Genomic DNA, 18,251 nt, shown 5'->3' on the forward strand with positions numbered 1-18,251 from the left:
CTGTTATCACAGCAGCAAAGAACGAATTGAGGGAAAGGGGAATGCCTCCTTGGAGAATGTGACCTTTGGGCAGGAAAAAGGTTGCTGGCGTGATCTGAGGGAGAGGGGCTCCCCCAAACCTAAGGCTAAAGAAAATACTGGAAGAATCCCTCAATAGCTGGCCTGCACAAGTACAGTGGTAATGTGTAACAGAACAGAACAACAATGAAGAAACTTTAAAGGGGAACGCCTACCATGGACTAAGTATACAAAAAAGAAGAGAGGAGGCTTTTCCGATTTTCTAGAGCTAAGCTATTTGATAAATAAACTATGATACAAAACTATCTGGAGGGAATTTCTGCCTTCAGGAAGAAGGATACACTATCCCGTTTGGACAATAGCATGCACAAATGATATGATAGTTTGAAATATAAACAGCAAGTGCCTCCATATAATTGCCCCTTCCACCACATTCAAGAATAGGGAAAATGTACTTGCCTGGTCCATGCTTTCTGGAATGAACTCTCCCTCACTGTTGATACTGGTGAATGACCCGTTCCGGGCCACCTGGTGCAGCTCATCTGGAATGTATCCTGGAGGGGGTGAGCTTCTATCACGAGCATAATAACCTTTTAATTTTTAAGAAGTATATTTGAATCGATCACAATAAAATCCTCCACCCTCCAACAACATTGAAAACATACTACCATGGCCAAACATATTTAAAACATTCCCCAGTCTCCACAGAAACACACCACTAAAACCAGGAAATCAGTGTGTCATTTTATCACTCAACAATTTTGAAAAGTAACTATACGGTTTGTGCTTGTCATCTCTCAGTGGGACAAACACGGTATTTCAAGGGAAAAAATGAGTGACACCCAAATCCTCTGCAACACAGCTCTTCTAATCAGAAGTACCGTAGTATCTCCCCTCCCATATACCAGGAATTCTTTCTATTTCTGTGAAGAGTATCCTAAGACAAACACATGCGATATCAAATAAGATCAGGATTTTGCTGAAGTAACCTGAAACAGCTTATTCCGTCTGTAAGATTTGTCCAATTCTGGCAAGCCCAGATATGAAAGAACAGAAATAAAACCAAGTAGTAAGCTGTCTATTATTCAGAATCAGGCTTCTGATAGATTTTTTTTGGCAGCCAAAACTGCTTGAGGACTGGAGGAATCCTCTAGATAAATTTTCCAGCAGATAGAGATTTGAACATAACTTCTTCCCATTGTTACAGTTTTAGATGAGTGACTTTTTCTAACACTCCCATGACTGAAACTCTTAATGTGGAGAGTGTATCCCAAATTTGTACATAAGCAACTCTCCCCTTTGGAAATTTAACTTTGTGGAGTAAAACTTCCTTTTTGTTACAGATTTAGATGAATTATTTTTGCATGGACTATTGAGGTTTAAAGTTGATATATGGAATGCCACCCTTCATGGAAGGAAAAATCAAACTACTTGTAAGAAATGTTCAACAACCAAAGGCTATCTTCATTTCCAAATACACCTCAAAATTACAGAAACATAAAACTGCATTACCTATTACAGAAAGCCTGCTCTTCCTCTCTGTCACTCTGAACACTGTATTATCCAAGTCTTCCAATGATGGCAAAGGCTCCATGTTACCCTGGAGGTGAAAGCGTGTTATAGTTTATCCCCTCATAATTTATAATATACCCTCAGGTCATAGAAAAAAATATTATTTTTTGAGTGAGCAAGATGTTGTCATAACTTTTATCAGAGAATAATCTAATGGTGGGTGTACTAGAGATGTTTTTTAGTCCCAAATACACTTTTCAATTTATCACCCTCCTTTCCACAGTGTGATCAATACATTAAATGGACAATGAAACAGAAACAAAAAAGATTTATAACATGCAAATTGGAATATTTCAAAACAAGGAAAAATATCCTAATTCCAAACACATTCCCTTCTAGTACATAAACTGACTACATTTGCACTCATCATTCATGATAACAATCTGTAGTAATAGGCAAAAAATAAAAGTTCAAAATGTAATGCATTTTTTTCTTTAGTCTCCTTTGAGCCACATCTGTATTTCCTTTTCCAATGGTCTGATGAATCAAGTAAAAGGAAGAAAAAATTACATCATGGTACCAGAGCTGGGACAGCAGCTCAAGCACCATGCACACCATGGGAGATTTATGCCGTTTATTTTACATGTGAGTTGTACAGAAGTATACATATTTGCTATATATAATATAGTACGTTCATTGTTTATACATGCATTATACGCATATGTTCACACCTGGTTGTTTCCATGGGCAACAAGCAATATCTTGAGGCTTTTCATGTGAACACTGCGATCAAGGAGCTCAATAGCTTTGTCCAAGTCCTCTTGGGTGGTTAACGGGATTACCAGCTAGATATAAAACAAACACAGAAAAGGTTAAAGGACAAAACCTAAACTGACCACAGGTGGTGTGACTGAGGAACAACCTATTTCCTTGTTAGAGACATCTTAATACCAGAACCTAGAGCTGCAACAGTTCCAAGTAGGGTTGCCCATTCTGGCTTGGGATTTTTTTTTTTTTTGAGATTTGGAGATAGGGAATGGGGCTTGGCAGGGATGTGTTGCCATAAATTCAGCCTTCTGAAACTGCCGTCCCCTCCTGGGGAACTGAGTGTCGTGATCTGGAGATCAGTCGTAATTCCAGGAAAACTCCCAGCCTCCCCTCAAGTTTGATAACTCCTCGTTCCAAGGAAAGAATTCCAGCCATTAGAGGGAAGATTGATTTCACTGCAGACTCACCTTTCTGAAACTGTTAAAGGGTAGGCACCTTGTCTAAGGTCTGGCCCCACCACAGCAGATTAAAATGGGCTGCCATAGCTAGCATTTTTTTCGCCAAAAATGCTGAACCAATTGATTTGAGTATGGAATTTCCAACCATGATGAAGAATCAAGTGAACAGCTTATTATACAAAAATAATCCATGTTAACGTAACCTGTATTACTTATTCTCTACTTTCAGTAGCTTAAGACCAAATATGGGCTAGTATAAGCTGCTTGTCAGTTACATTGAAGACAGTTCAGCAAGACCTCAGTCAGTTCAATTTCTTTCATATTTATCAAAGATTATGTTAATTCTTAGCATCGCCTTCTAAACGGGCAGCCCATTTTAAAAAGCAGGCCAAGGTGTACACCAGCTACCAACATCCATGCTAGCTTACCATAATGCATTACACATGAAGCTGCCATTGAAAAGTGCTTGGAAATTTCAACTGATGCAAAATGCAGTAAGCAGACTGCTAACTCCAACTGACCTCCAAGAGCATATTATCCTCACTATGAAATAAAGAGATCCTCACTGGCTTATAGATTTTCAGACTCAACGGAAAGTGCTACTTATGTTCTAAATGGCCTACATATCTAAAGGACCACCTTCTTCCACAACCAACTGCCCATCAATTGAGATGACTGGCTGAGACCCATGTATCCTGCTATTCAGAGGCAAAACAAATGGACCATGAGAGATTAGTGGTGTCCAACCACTGGAACGTTTTGCTTATGCTCACCTGGTGCTATCAGTGTTAAACATTACAGTGCCAAGCACAGTCCATTCAATTCCTTTGAAAGCAACAGTATTTAAGATTTTTTCATTTGCCATTAACTGTTGCATGTTTTTATCCTGATGACTGCTGATTTTACTGCTATTTCTACTGGTTGAACTTCTACAGAAGTAGTTTTGTAAAGCATCTTGGAAGGTTTATACTGCAAAATGGATTATAAATCTCTAAAACAATCAGATATATTTCCTGACAGAATACTCCTTTCAAACGCTCTTTCATATCACCTATCAATCTACAATTAAGGCATTTGGTACACACACAGGCTTGTACTAGGTAGGGGGCATATGTCACATTGGAAGAAATGTAACCTCTGAGCATCCTTGAGAGGAAGATTCCTATTCACAGTCACATCACAATACCATGGTGGGTCATATACTGTGTATATGTGTGAGAAAGGAATTGAACATAGTAAAAGGAAAGCAGAGTACCCACAGTGGGCAAAACTCACAGCTTTGCAGCTTATTGGCCACCTTCAAAAGAGTACCCAGTTTTAATTTCAAACAGTTCAGCTACCCAAATGTCTATGCGCCACCCCTACAAACAGTGAATCAGGAATACCTCATTATTGCTGTAATGCAAACTCATGGACTGTCCAAAGGCAACTTTAGCTTTTGATGAAAGATCTTCTAGCTTGACAGGTTTAGTAAACTGCAGAATTCTGTAATACATGGTTTGAAGGGAAAATCAAAGGACATGAAAACACAAGGCAATTAAATAACATTTAACTCACAAAAAAGTGAAGTCTTCTCTCTTCCACTTCCATTCACTAAACAGAAAACTCAAGTGAGAACCCACAAGAAGATCCTGATATTGAAAGGAAATCCTCCTAAGTACTGGGGATGAGGCCTGCATCTTTCCTCATTTTATCTGAAGCACATAAAACACTTAAACATTCCAAAAATACTGCAACATTTTCTATATACAAGAGGAGGAAAGAAGAGGAATAAAAAGAGCTGGCTTTTATAACCTGCTTTTCTCTACTGTAAGGAGTTACAAAGCAGCTCACAATCGCCTCTTTCCCTTCCCAACAGGCAACTTGTGAGGTAGGTGGAGATAAGAGAGTTCTGAGACAATTCTGATTAGCCCAAGGTCACCCAGCAGGCTTCATGTGGAACAGCGGGAAATCTACCCAGTTCTCCAGAACAGAGTCCATGTCCTTAATCACTACACCATGCTGGCTCTTGAATAGCAGCATAATTTTATCAGCAGCCTTGGCTCTGATGGGACCAGTAGCCCTGACTTCAGAATTGGGAGTTTGCATGGAGAAATAAGCTTGTCATTCTTAGAAAGTAGGCTTGCTTACATCCAGTTTAATTTATCATAAAGATCCATTTAGAAATCATGTACAAGCTTGAATTGCATAAGTCCACATGCCATTAAAATTCTCCTATTTTGACTGAAGTTTAAGGTTCTCCCTCAAATATTCGCTGTGTAACTGCGTCAGGTGATACACTTATGACATAAATACCTTACTAGGGCAAAAGTGCCACCTAGAGTGTCTGTGATCTGGGACCACTGTAAGTTTTATTAGAATGTCCCAATGATTTCCATTCCACATCAGACCATCCTGGCAGATTTAATTCTTTTTGTGCAAAGGACAATCTGATTTGGACCAGACCATCCATTTGTCATAGAAGTTCAGAGCCGTGACTACATGCGTGAAGGGGGTGGGACTATATTGTTTATGGCTCTGATGGGACCAGTAGCCCTCACTTCAGAGATGGGAGTTTGCATGGAGAAATAAGCTTGTCATTCTTAGAAAGGAGGCTGGCTTAAAGATTTCTCCTTGTCTACAGTTGTCAGTCTACAGCAGAAACTGTAGGTTAGGTATGAGTTAATGACTCCTTCAACCTCTTGCTTCAACCAACATGCGCTGAGAAACCTGCTACAGCTTCGATAATGTGTGTTTCATATAGCTAGTTTAAGGGTACTATTTTTCATTTGACCCTCTCTGTGTTGATATTGCTGTCTGTCATTCCATGTTTTGTGGTCTTTTTCTACCTTCTTCTGGAATCCAACCACCCTTTCCCTTTTTTTCTCTTTTATAATAAACCATTAAAAAACTTCATTTTGGCTTTGTTTAATACAATTTATTTCTGTTTCTCTTACAGCTCAACCCAGAGCTGTCAGGTGGGCAAGGACGGCTTTGGCATTTCTTGGCCTGCTCCACAGGGCTTTCCTGCAGCACAGGAAGCCTGAAAAAGCAAAAAAACAAACAAACAAAACAGACAAACCCTCATCTCCTAATCCTGCACAGGCCAGAGAAGAGATATGCCACGATTCCACTGGCACACAGGGGTTGAGTGGGCTCTGGAGGTTGACTACTGTCAGCCCCACCCCCTGGAACGCCATTGGAACACCCCAACCATGCTAACGCAGCTGGCCACAGTGTGGGAGTGTCAGCACAGAGCTGGATGCCATGACCAAGTGTTCCAGGACTCCACAGCAGTCCACAAACTTAAGAGGGCAAATCTGCCAGCGTAAACCCATACCACCATCTGAGAGGAATTCACCACCCCCACCCCCAAATTGGATTGTTAATCTCTTCCCCAAGTCCTCAATTGCATGGGTGCTACTTGGTTTGTTACGATGTATTTTTCTGGGGTTTCTACCCTGGCACTTTGTTGCTGTCCTAGTACCATGCTGGAAGAGTGTCTTCTCAGTGCGTCAGTTCAGATGTTCTCAGGAAGCCCTAAGTTGTGGTAACAGGTTGAGGAGCCAAGGTGTATGGCTTTTTTCTACAGGAACTTGCTTTGGTTATTAAAGTAGAGAGGTTACCCTAGCAAGGGGAACGCAGAACACCATTTAACCCTTCCAACTAACATACTCATAATGCTGGTGTTTAAATTTGTTCATGAAAATAACTAGAAGAAAATTCTCAGGAAGATGGAAGACAGACACTTTCAAGATTCACTCTCATGAAGTCAATATAGAACCTACTAACTTTTATGAATAAAAATATAAGAAAATAAACCAACCAACACCCCCCCCCCCCATATTCTGGGATCAACAACAAATTCTAATTAAATCATGTATTTCGGCAGATTTCAATAAATTTCCATTTTTCAAATATTTATATTGTACTGTTTAAATAATTTACTTAAACTATGTTGTGCTGCTATAAATCGTTAACTTGGATTGGATTCTGGTATCATTAAAATAAGTTCAGCCGTATTCATGAATTAGTAAATGAAGATGACAAACAGATTATTCTCTTTACCTTCTTTCGCCTCGATGTTCAAATTTGACTCGAATGTCATTCTGTAAGAGAATAATACATATTTAATTTTTTTTAAAAGAACAAAAAGTAAAGGGGGACTCAAGTTTGTGTAATTCTGACCCAAATTACAGAGCCAATAAATGTTCTTGCAATACTAGCAACACTATCATGGGATACCCACACTTAGAAAATTGGAATTTGGGATGAAGCATACTTGTCAAAACATTTGTTGTGCGCATCCCATTTCTTTTAGTTCATTAAAACATTTCAAGAATATTCACACTGCTAAGAGGAACGTTCTTTGAAAGTGAAAAATCACAACTAAACGCAAGTACATATTCTTCACTGTGCTAAACAAACACTTTAAAGGCTTACCTGTTTTTTTGGTGAAGGTGATTTCCCTTTGCCAGTTTCTTGTAGAGGCAACATGGGACGACTTGCCTTATGTAGGACTGCTAAATCCTGCATGATTGAATTCAAAGCTTGCTGCTCATCTGCTCGGGGAAAAAAGTCCATTATTAGACAGCTTCAGTCACTGATTTAAGGATGAATTATATGGGAGATCTATGGCCAGATCTTTGATCCTATGTCAGAGTTTGGCAGATCCTATGTCATAGTTTCCCTCACACTTCTCTCTATCCGCTATGAAAGTTTTTCTCCACTGTGATGCTCACTTTCCCTGTCAGAAGCACTTCCATGTGCAAGAGATGTTTCTCAAGGAGATTTTACACACACAGAAGTGATGGCAGTGGAGGAAGAAAGTGATCTAGAGGAGAAAAGCCTCTGCAGCGGTAAGAGAAAAGTGCAAGGGGAGCAACATTTAGAGGATTCCAGCCATATATTTTATGGTTGAAACACAACTGAAACAGCCCCAATTTGGTTTGTGCTATGATATTGGTAGGGAAAAGTCTAACTCTTTGTGTTGTACCATTTTCTCTTTTACCCAGCTCTGTTAGTCCCAGTAGAGAAAAGAAAGTCAAGTATAATATCAATCTTTTTTCTTAACTCAGATATTAGCAATATATAGGTTGTAGAAAACACCTCAATTTCTATCTGCACAAAGAAAAAGGGGGATAACTTCTCAATTCTCCTCAAACCATGACCCTAATTCAAAACCCACTCCCCAGCCTGTTTAATGTTAAAAAGTGATCTGATCTACACTGTAACACATAGCTCAGGTCACAATTTTTGAAAATTAAAGCTGAGACCTGTTTTAAGGAATCTCTCAGGAGGATAAAACAAGTCTGATCTAAAAATTATTTGGATGATTCTTTTCACAAGCTTTCAAAATATGTACACCAAGATTAACAGGCATCACATGAATTATGTTTTATTTTAACTGGTGTGGTTGGAAAAGCAAGCTTCTAAATGGCACAAACTATTTTCCTGGCTGAAGAAAAATTCTGTCATGTGAAAGCATGCCACCCTACCAAAGCAGGTCATTTTATAAAAAAAAGCTCTGAAAACATCCAAACAACCATAAAGTTGTACAATTTTTTAATCCAATTATCTTCTTCATTATGTAATAAAGATCATTTCCAGTAGATGTGAATTATTTTACAAGATTACCACGTTTTGTAATCTTAATTTGTGCCCAAGAAGAAAACGTTAAGGGGATGGCATGATTCTTTCAGATGATGTTTGGCTCAACTTTTAAACATACTATGTGTTGCAGCTGTCAAGCTGACCAACATTTTTCATCCAGTCATCTGCTGAGAACTAAAAACTGCTTAGGAATTCTCTTGGGAAAGAGACAAAACGAAGTATTGATATTATAAAAGGCAAAAACATAGAAGTCATTTATAGCACTCAAGGGCTCAGGTTCTGAAAATATAAATCCTAACCTGGGGTGAGTGTGTGTGTACATAAATCGGCTCTTGGAGCCCAGCGCGCGTGGTCTTGCTGGCGCATTTTCCCACCCCAACAGTATAAATGGCATTTACACTGGCGGGTAGGGCAAACAGAAGGCTGCGGGGCTGCTTCAGAGTTCTGTGGCACCCAACCCAGAAAAGTCTGCAACCTGCAGAGGTGTGCCAGTCTAAAGCTGGATGCCAGGCATGGCTTGTGGAAGGCTAGGAGCAAGTTAAACATACTGTAACCTATGATATATCCCTTGCTCAGAGAAAGATAAATAAAAGTAAGACTGCAATTTCTATCATAGTTCAATACATGAGGAAAAGGGGAGGCTTGTGCAGGGCCCGGTGGGGAAAGCACAATGCACTAATTGTATTGCAGAGGTGGAGTAGCAGAAAAACTGGACCAATGAGGGGAGGGAAACTGTCACTTCAATGTCAACAATGTATTCCTATGTAGTTACTCCAGCTCAAACCTGCTGATTTCTGGAGGCCTAAGCTAGAATCACTCTACTGTAAGACATTCATGTTTTCAAACCATTTCAATTTGACACAGATCCTTGTTATATGGTCAGTGAACTCCAAACTTAACACAAGACACTTGGTTCAGTGTACATACCCCACTATGACCCTTTACTGTCATTCTTGTGTTTAGTCTGAGATAAGCAATCAGTGGGCTCAAGTCTCCATGACAGCATGCACAAGGGCTTCTGCAGTAAGCAGAAAAAATCCAGGGGGACCTGCAACAGGCTACTCAAAATGTACCTCAAGGCAGTCAAAAGAGGCATAAGGAAATCAAAGAATACAATATCTTCTTGTTTCCCTTTCATATGCTATCATTCAACACTGCAATTTACAAGATCATATTTTAATATTTTAAAATCAGAGCAGGCTTCACCATTGTGAAGGAATTCCTCCTAGCAAATTAGCAGTTTTAGGACCAAGGTGTATTAGACTACAAAATTATAATGAATTATCAGTGTCTGCAACATTCAAACATATCTATATTATAAGCAAGGCAGAGATGAGGACTTTAATAAACTCAAAAGTTGGACTCCATTTTTAAGAAACTCACCCATAACGTCAGCCAGCCCAGAAGTCCTGAATTTCAAAAGAATGGCTCTCCCATTAGTATCCTTTTATTGCCTACATAAAGCAACAACAGAAAAGTTATGACATCACCAAAGTCTAGAGAGGTCTAGAGAATACAACAATTCAGCTCTTAAAAAAGAAAAGAAAAAGATTGTCAGTGACAACAGTGGTGGAAAGAGAAGACAACAGAGACAGGGCTGATCAAAACCAGTTAAAACAACAAGTGGAGACAACATGTGAAACCTGATGTAAGAATCAGCAAGGCTGTGGCTTAACGATAGAGCACATGTTTTGAACAGAAAGGCTCCAGTTCAATCACTGGTGTCAACAGTTAAAGGTGTCCTGCTGCCCAAGAATCACTGCCAGTCAGAGCAAGCAGTATTGAGCTAGATGGCCCAGTGATCTGCCCTGATACAAGCCACCCTCATGTGTCCACATAAGAACTACTGGGGGTCATATCAACAGTTGAGGTTGTATTTACCTCATCTACTTTCAGAAGAATATTTTTCTATAAAATACAGCTGAGCGGCCAAGACCAACACACCACAGACTCAACTGTAGCATTTGGTGGATTACTGCCTTTCCCCAAGCAAATGTTTGCATTCACAGAACTGAAAATATTAACTGTTGATATGAACGAATAGCCATACTGATGGCTTTTTGTCATGCATGCCTTGAAGTGTCCATGGGAATTAAAAATCAGTGGGAATTAAAAATCTAGTAACATTCTACACAACAGGACCTACTGAAAGGCAGTGAAGGTAATGACTACATCCATAAGCCAGGACCTTAAGTATGGTTAGTTATTTATGGAGACAGGTGTCCAATCTAACAATATACTGTATATACTCGTGTATAAGCCGACCCGTGTATAAGCGGCGGCACCTAATTTTACTGCCCAAACCTGGGAAAACTTATTGACTCAGGTATAAGCCGAGGGTGGGAAGCCGGGGGGCAGAGGGAGCTCCTTATTTGGTCAGTGACATCAGGGGGAGTCACTACCCAAATAAGGAGCTCCCTCTGCCTGCCGGCTGGGTTTGACAAAGCCCGCTGGTAGGCAGAGGGAGCTCCTTTTGGGCAGTGACTCCCCCTGATGTCACTGCCCAAATAAAGAGCTCCCTCTGCCTGCCAGCTAACTGGGATTTGTCAAAGGGAGAGGGAGCTCCTTATTTGGGCAGTGACTTCCCCTGATGTCACTGCCCAAATAAGGAGCTCCCTCTGCCTCCCGGGGTTTGGCGAAGCCCAGCCAGCCAGGGTGCCTCAGGGTTCCCCCTTCACTCTCGATGAAGGCAGCAACAGCAACAAGCAGCAGAGAGGTTGTCCCGGTCCCGCCCCCAGCCTCCTTGTGATTAATAGAAAATGGTGACTCGCATATAAGCTGAGGGGGCTTTTCTCAGCCTTTAAACAGGGCTGAAAAACTCGGCTTATACACGAGTATATACGGTATTCAGAGTAGCACATTCATTTTCCATTACTTCCTGTTGATGCACAATCTTTTGAATTAGTTGAATCTTTTGAAAATAGTTGAGCATTTACAAAAGTTAGGTTCTATCAGAGAATACTAGATATGTTTTTGCTATAGTACAAACACATATTTTGGTCTTTTGATTTTACTTTATGCAAATAAAGAATGTTCACAATATTCCTAGCTTCCATGGACCGCAGTGGCATCAGATGTGTCCTTAGTTGGCACATAGGAATTTTTTTAGATGTGTACACTTCTAATGTACCTCTAGCATGTCATGTCCTTCTGACAGCTATAGATGAAAATTTCTATAGCTGAAAAAACATAAAGGGTTGGATCTGACAGCTGCATGAGTTGATTGCACTCAAAATAGCAGATTCTTCCCTGCACTCACCCTTCAGCATTCCATAGATATGCTGGAAAACATTCCTAATGGGGGAACTGGGCAGTCACCACACTCATTTTTGAGGTGTTCACCCAATTCCCCTCTATACTATAATTCACCCATGCCTGGTGTTGCTTTTTCCCCACAGAGATCCCATGATCTCTGTCAATTTCTTTTCCAGTCCACAATCTGCCAAATAAAGACACACATTATGCATCTGTATGGGATTCAGTCCATGATCACTTGTGCCATAATAAACGTTGCATTTTAGGATATTTATTTATTAGTTAAATTTAATAGACCGCCCGCCCCCAGAAGGCTCTGGCCGGTGTACAGTGCATTTTAAAACATTTTAAATAAAACAATTTACAATACTACATTGATTAAAACCTATAATCCAAAGCATATAATACAATAAATCAGATGGCAGTGATGGTAATTCGTTACATGTTACGAGGGTAGATCAGATGATAGTAAACAGAAACATGAAATGGACATATTACAAGACTACTTTAATAACAATTTTGTCTTTTCCGTTGGTGATATGAATTTTCTGAAATTCTGAATTGGAAGATTTTCTGGAAAGTTTTATGAAAAGTATTCAGTGAAAACAGATTTTGATCCAATTTTGTATGCTTTTGTATGGGAGAGGGTAGATGAGGGAAAGGGGAGGCTTGTCGCAGGCCCAGAAGCTTCCCATCGTGCTCCCTGCAGGGACCAGGTTGGTGTTTGGGCAGGGGAGAGGAGAGGAGAGGAGGAATGGGAAAGGGGGGACAATTGTGCCGGGCCTGGTGGGAAAAGCAGCTTTCTGACACCCTCCCCACCAAGCCCGTGTTGGTGTTTGGGAGAGGGTGGTGGGACAATGGGGATGGTACTGGTGGACCCAGTGGGGAGGACTCAGCTTGCTCCTGGGTTAGGGGAAGGCAGGCAGGGGACTGGTTGGAATGTGAGAGATGCACTTCCAATCAATTGGCATGCAGGACTCACTTTGTAAATCCTGCACATCCACAGCTTAGGAGGTAGATGTCAATTCATTCCATCCCTTAGCCAATAATTAGGATTTTGTTATAAATTAACTTTATGAAATAATGAATTTTCCCAACAGTAATTTTCTGCCCCACTAAAGATGCACCTCAACAAATTTCCTTTTGCTTTAAAAGCCAGTCTGAAAAGTTTAGAAGCAAGGCTCATTTTTTAACTTTCAGATTTTAGTAATTCAACAACCAGATTTTCTAAATTTCCATGTAATCAAGAAATGACTAGAACTTCATGCACATTTATTTCTATGTCAAACAAGAAAACACTGATGTGAAATAACAAATAAACTGTAGTTTAGGTCTAACCTTCTCGCCCATTCAATCTTAGCCAATTCTCCTCATTACAGCCCTCATTCTAAATGGATTTTGTCCATGTGAATCACCCAGACCAAAATACAGATTTTTGGGGAGTCAAAGGGGACAATTTGGCTTGCTAAAACTCAGAAATCATATTCCATTCTAGATGTGGCATTGGGCTAGCCACTTTACTACTAGAGGGAACCTGATGGGGATAATTCATGTTCATGATGCAAGGGACAACTGAGACTTTCCTCTCCTGACCTAAATATTCCTTTTTATATGATTGAGAGATTGAGAACATTAACGCCACCATCCCAATATGTTTCCCCTGTTATGACTGATGCAACATCCTGCAACATTCTACACCTCCAGGACCATGCTCATACTCCATAAGGTAGTCCCCCCCCCCCCACACACACACACAAACACAACACACACACACACTCTGGGCTAACTTTCAAAATCATATTTTTCTAGATACCTGGGGAACCGAGCTCATGCAAAAATTACAGCCATTTGGGATTTAATCTTGGATGTATTACAGAGACCGGCTGGTTAGAGATTAGATGTCTACTTCAGACCTGATTGTGTCCTGCATGTTTTTCCATAGAGCAACATCCATCTATCAAGGTGCTTCCTCCAACAGCTTGCCAGTTTTGAATGTTGGTTCCCAAAGGTAGGTAACTGGGACACAGTACTGATTCTGATGTGTACCATCTCCCCTGCAGCCCAGCACTCTCTCTTCCTGAGTTAGCTGAGCCCATTTCAGGCATGCTGACGGAGATCTCAAGACTGGTTGTTCTGGCTGAGAAGCTTATAGGGTCCGGGTTTAACATTGTAAATACGGAAAATGAGCTTGTGGAGCAGCAAGGATTGTAATTTGGGTATTTTAGCCTCCCTGCATCATATCAACACTTTTTAAAGCAATGAATGTATATATTTTCTACGGATTAATGCTAGCTGTCCCCTTAAATCTCATGTACCTCTAAGTTTGAGGACTAACAAGCTGAGAACACCTATTCATTTTGAAGTACTTTGGATATAACTGCTGAACACCTTGAGCAAAATAAAGAGCCATGACTGCACTACAGTTGTATTTTAAGGATCTTAATGACATAAACAGCAAAGAAAGCCTTTATGACACGGGACTCCTTATTTCTTGACTTCAATATCCATACTGAGGCCAAGTTGTTAGGAGTAGCTCAGGACTTCATGGCCTCCATGACAATCATGGGTCTGCCCTAAGGCAGATTCCGAATGGGCCAAAAACAGCGGTGTGAAAATGGTATAAAAGGGTTTAAAATGGTGTTAAAGGGTTTATACAGTTTTCACAACCTTTTCACACCACTGTTTTTGGCCCATACGGAATCTGCCTAAGTGTTTCTCTTAAAGTCAATCTTTAGGAAGCATTTGAAGACAGTTTTATTTAGGAGCTACATTTAGTTAAGTGTAGTATCTGAAAGTACCCCTTTCATATTACAACAAACATGGCTTCAATGGAACTTCAAAGCAAGAAAAATTGATTCTCAATAGTTCTGTGAGTATTAGTAGCCTATTAGCCAACAATTTCACAGAAAGATAACCCGACAGATAATGTCAGGTAGGGCACAGCAGGTACTCTGGCATACATATAATTAACAAAAAAGAGAGAAGTCTTTTAATAATCCTCTCTTCTGTAAGCACAGCTAACAAAAAAAATACTATTTACCCTCTAGAACTGAACTAGCTCTCATTGAACTAGCCATGTCCACAATGTGTTTTTCTACAGAGGTTGATTTTATTTCTATCATCTAGTCAGAAAGTACTTTTTCAATAATTCTGTCCCAATCATACAAAATACTGTCAGTGTGCTCTAAACTCCTTTACTTGATTAAATACATACTTGAGTGCAACAATAAAACTCCCCAGCACAATTACTTATTGAGGTTACTACTGAAAGAAGTTGCAACATGTATGTTGAGAAATTACTTCATAGTCAGCGCTTTCTTAGAAAGTTTTCATCACTGTAACTGACAGTCTGAAAAGCAATTTCTTATATCCAATTTTAAAAACAGCACACCAAACATCACTTCATAACAACAGCCATGTGAGGCCAACTATTAGACTGTGGAGGAGGGGGCTTGAAAATCTATGCAAGGTTCAGAGTATATAATATGTTCATAAAATGTAACTTAAATGTGTAACTGTTAACAGCATGCAGCATCTTATGTGTTCAAATACCTTCACATACAGTATTCCAGTACTTTTTAAACAGATATAAATGAATAATGAAGGCACTTATTATTATTTTTACATTGTTGGTAGAGACAATGAGACAATGGTGGCTTGCCCAAGACCACTCAGAGAATATATGACTGAGGAAACATTTGAATCTGGGATTTACCTAGTTTTAAGTATAAATATATGGCTCAAATCCCACCTAAACCATCAAAGCTCACGTGAAAACTCTGGCCAGTCAATTGCTCTCAGCCTACTTTGCCTAAGAGTTATGAGAATAAAATGGGGAAGTGGAGAGAGATCATGGATGGAACCCTGAGTTGCTTGGGAAAAGTGTGAGATTTAAAAAACAGAAGTGTACATTCACATCCTTCTTTCCACCAAAGAGATGTTTCAAAATATAATGACAGGTTAAAAACTGGTAGAATTCTCTGAATATGTAAATATTCAGCATATCACATTAATGGTATTTAGAAAATCGAGTATTCCTAACACTTTCTAAGCCGCTTTAGCAAACAGTCAGTCCAATCCTAAAGTCACTTTATGGGAAGTAAGCCCCACTGAATAACATGGGACTTACTTCTGAGTAGCCCTGCTTAAGATTGCTCCCTGTGAGAGAAACCTTCGGTAATTCTGGTAGTGTTATGCATTATTTGTAGTAAGTGGAAACTAGTTACGTACCGGTATGTTGCTCTCCAAATAATTTTATACCATAGCATCAACTCTATTTACATAAAGAATGCAAACACCAATACTGTAAGCTGTTCAGGTACAAGAGAAGAAGAAGCTAAACTTATAGGAACTCCTGGATGATAATAAATTTTCTAGTCTTATAAAAAGTTGGGGGATGAGTCTCAATGAAACAACAGAACAACACACAATATGGAAAAGATAAAGGGAGTGACAGAAAGAAGTGAAAAGAGCAAAAAGCTTCAATTGCAAAACAAATTCAAACAAAGGCATGGATGTCCAAATTAAGAAATTAAACAACAAGCTCCACTGAATGCCAAGTTAACAAAATGTGCTGTGAGAATCTTAATTCTGTACTGCAGCACAAAGCAGTAAAACAAAACAAAACTTTTATAAAATGGAGACAACTCCTGCTGAACATTATCATGCTTCACGCGGGAACTCATTTACAATATACAAAGTTAAGTGCCAAAATTTATGTCACAAATATTTTGTTCAAGGGATCCAGGTGAAGAAACAGGAAAGAAAACACACAGAAGGCAGCTTCATAATGTGAGCTGCACCACTCATTGCAGGGGAAATGGTCTTGTGTACCTTTAGTGCTTAAGAAAAAAATAGCTGAAGGTATCTGGCCATAAAAGCTTATTTCTTTGCACTTGTAGACTTTGAAGCTTGCCTGCTGACTATACATCTTTGCTTTCAGTCTCTGAGCTACTTTATAAGTACTATTCTGCACTTTCCAAAATACACTGAATCCTCTGTTTCAGTACTGTTTTAAGATGTATGAAAAAGTTGTACAAGATTTTTCCCTTCAAACAAAGCTACACTATCTTGCATCTCCCAAATGCTTTCATTCTGAACAGAATATCCTTCAATATAATATTTTTATGATATACAGTTGCAGGCTTCACAAATTTTTCTTATTATCCTTTACATCCTGTTCATCTTGTTGGTTTGACTGCAGAGACAAAAACTATCAATATATATTAAATTTGAAAATTTATCTCAGCTTAGTTTAATAAAACTACTGCAAAACTGTAAGAAATAAGTAGTACATTAAGAAGTTGCCTCTTATATGGCTTATACTTCACTCTTGCCAGAATGTCATTCATTAAATGAGGAATGCTTTATTTATGTTTCTACCCCACTTTTCTAGCATTTCAGGACCCAAATGCAACCACATCACTGTGTGCTAAATGAGAATTTATACCAAAGTGATTCCTATGTATCATGTCTTTTCACATGAATGTCAATCTAAATTTCTTCATACTCAACGAAACACAATCAGTTCAGGGAGGAATTCATTTGATGGACAAGTCTACAACATGGGCTTTTGAAAGAATAACAGGAGAGAAGAAAAACACTAGAATATTTTGCTACGTCTAAACACTTATGCATGGAATAATGGGATTTACACTGAAATAGTCAAGCAGAAGCTCAGCTTGTGAAGCTTCAGTTAGAGAGCTGCCCCAAGTGGGGAAAACAAAATGCTTCCTCTCCTCATATAACACACTACCTGGATGATCTTGATCGGAGGAAAGGTTGGCACAGCGGGATGCGCTGACAAGCTGAAAGGCTTTTACAGGCCTAGTGTCAGATCTGAGCATACCTTTGGCGGCGGAGAAGATGGAGGGCCCCGCTTCTCCTTTACTCCTTTTAGGTGTCACATTGGACACCATTCATTCCTGCAGGTTTTCAGCAGCTGCTCCCTCTGGGAGATCGAGGATATGTGGAGCCTTGGCAAAGAATAGTGGCTCTTTGGGCAGGGGCAAGTCACCTTTTACGGAAGAAGCTGTCCTTCACTACCTGGCTCACATGCACTGAACAGGACGTTTGGCGCGAGCGCAACATGTTTTCATGACGGCGGTATCGCTCCACTGTTAAATCTTCTCTCTTCCTGATCCCTCACGCTTCCATGCTGCCCGCCAGGCCAAAAAAGGGTGGGCCAGGTTGGCCCCCTGCAAATGGGACGGGCGGCTGGTTTCTCTTTCCCTGCTTAGACAGATCCTGTCCACCCTCCCCGATGGGGAAGCCAGGTTGGCAGGTCCCATGCGGAACATTTACTGTTCAGGGTGGCCTTTCTTTAGCATTTTCAGTTCCTTCTGGAGCAATGAACTGGTCTCATGCCAAAGCCCTGTCACGGGATGACATCACCATCGTGGACCTGGCCTTACATCTACACCTTGCTGGTCCAAAACTTACCAGCTAGGGAGGGAGACAGATGTTATTATTCCCTCTTCCCCATCGGGTCTTCCCTGCCCCGATCACTGATGGAGGCATACTTGGCCGCCTGCCCCAACATCCCAGGCCCACTACTCATCCACAAGGATGGGACCTGCTTGTCTCATCATCAGTTTGCCAGTGTGTTCCATATGTGTCTTAGGGGGCTCCCCCCCCTTTTCATATGTC

The 18,251-nt window shown here is 40.1% G+C and overlaps 1 protein-coding gene across 1 annotated transcript in view; it reads right to left on the bottom strand.

Moving 5' to 3' along the window:
• Positions 1-18,251, bottom strand: part of MAP3K2 (mitogen-activated protein kinase kinase kinase 2) — a 43,493-nt gene that overhangs the window by 20,790 nt on the left and 4,452 nt on the right. The window contains exons 2-8 of the mRNA XM_048483634.1: positions 9,732-9,802; positions 7,179-7,297; positions 6,804-6,844; positions 4,142-4,241; positions 2,262-2,375; positions 1,531-1,618; positions 478-608 (exon numbers count right to left, since the gene is read on the bottom strand). Coding sequence (XP_048339591.1) covers positions 478-608; positions 1,531-1,618; positions 2,262-2,375; positions 4,142-4,241; positions 6,804-6,844; positions 7,179-7,297; positions 9,732-9,735 — 597 coding nt within the window. The 5' untranslated portion in view covers positions 9,736-9,802. The remainder of the gene's footprint in view (positions 1-477; positions 609-1,530; positions 1,619-2,261; positions 2,376-4,141; positions 4,242-6,803; positions 6,845-7,178; positions 7,298-9,731; positions 9,803-18,251) is intronic.

This window comes from Sphaerodactylus townsendi, linkage group LG02, assembly GCF_021028975.2.
Source record: "Sphaerodactylus townsendi isolate TG3544 linkage group LG02, MPM_Stown_v2.3, whole genome shotgun sequence".
NCBI lineage: Eukaryota > Metazoa > Chordata > Lepidosauria > Squamata > Sphaerodactylidae > Sphaerodactylus > Sphaerodactylus townsendi.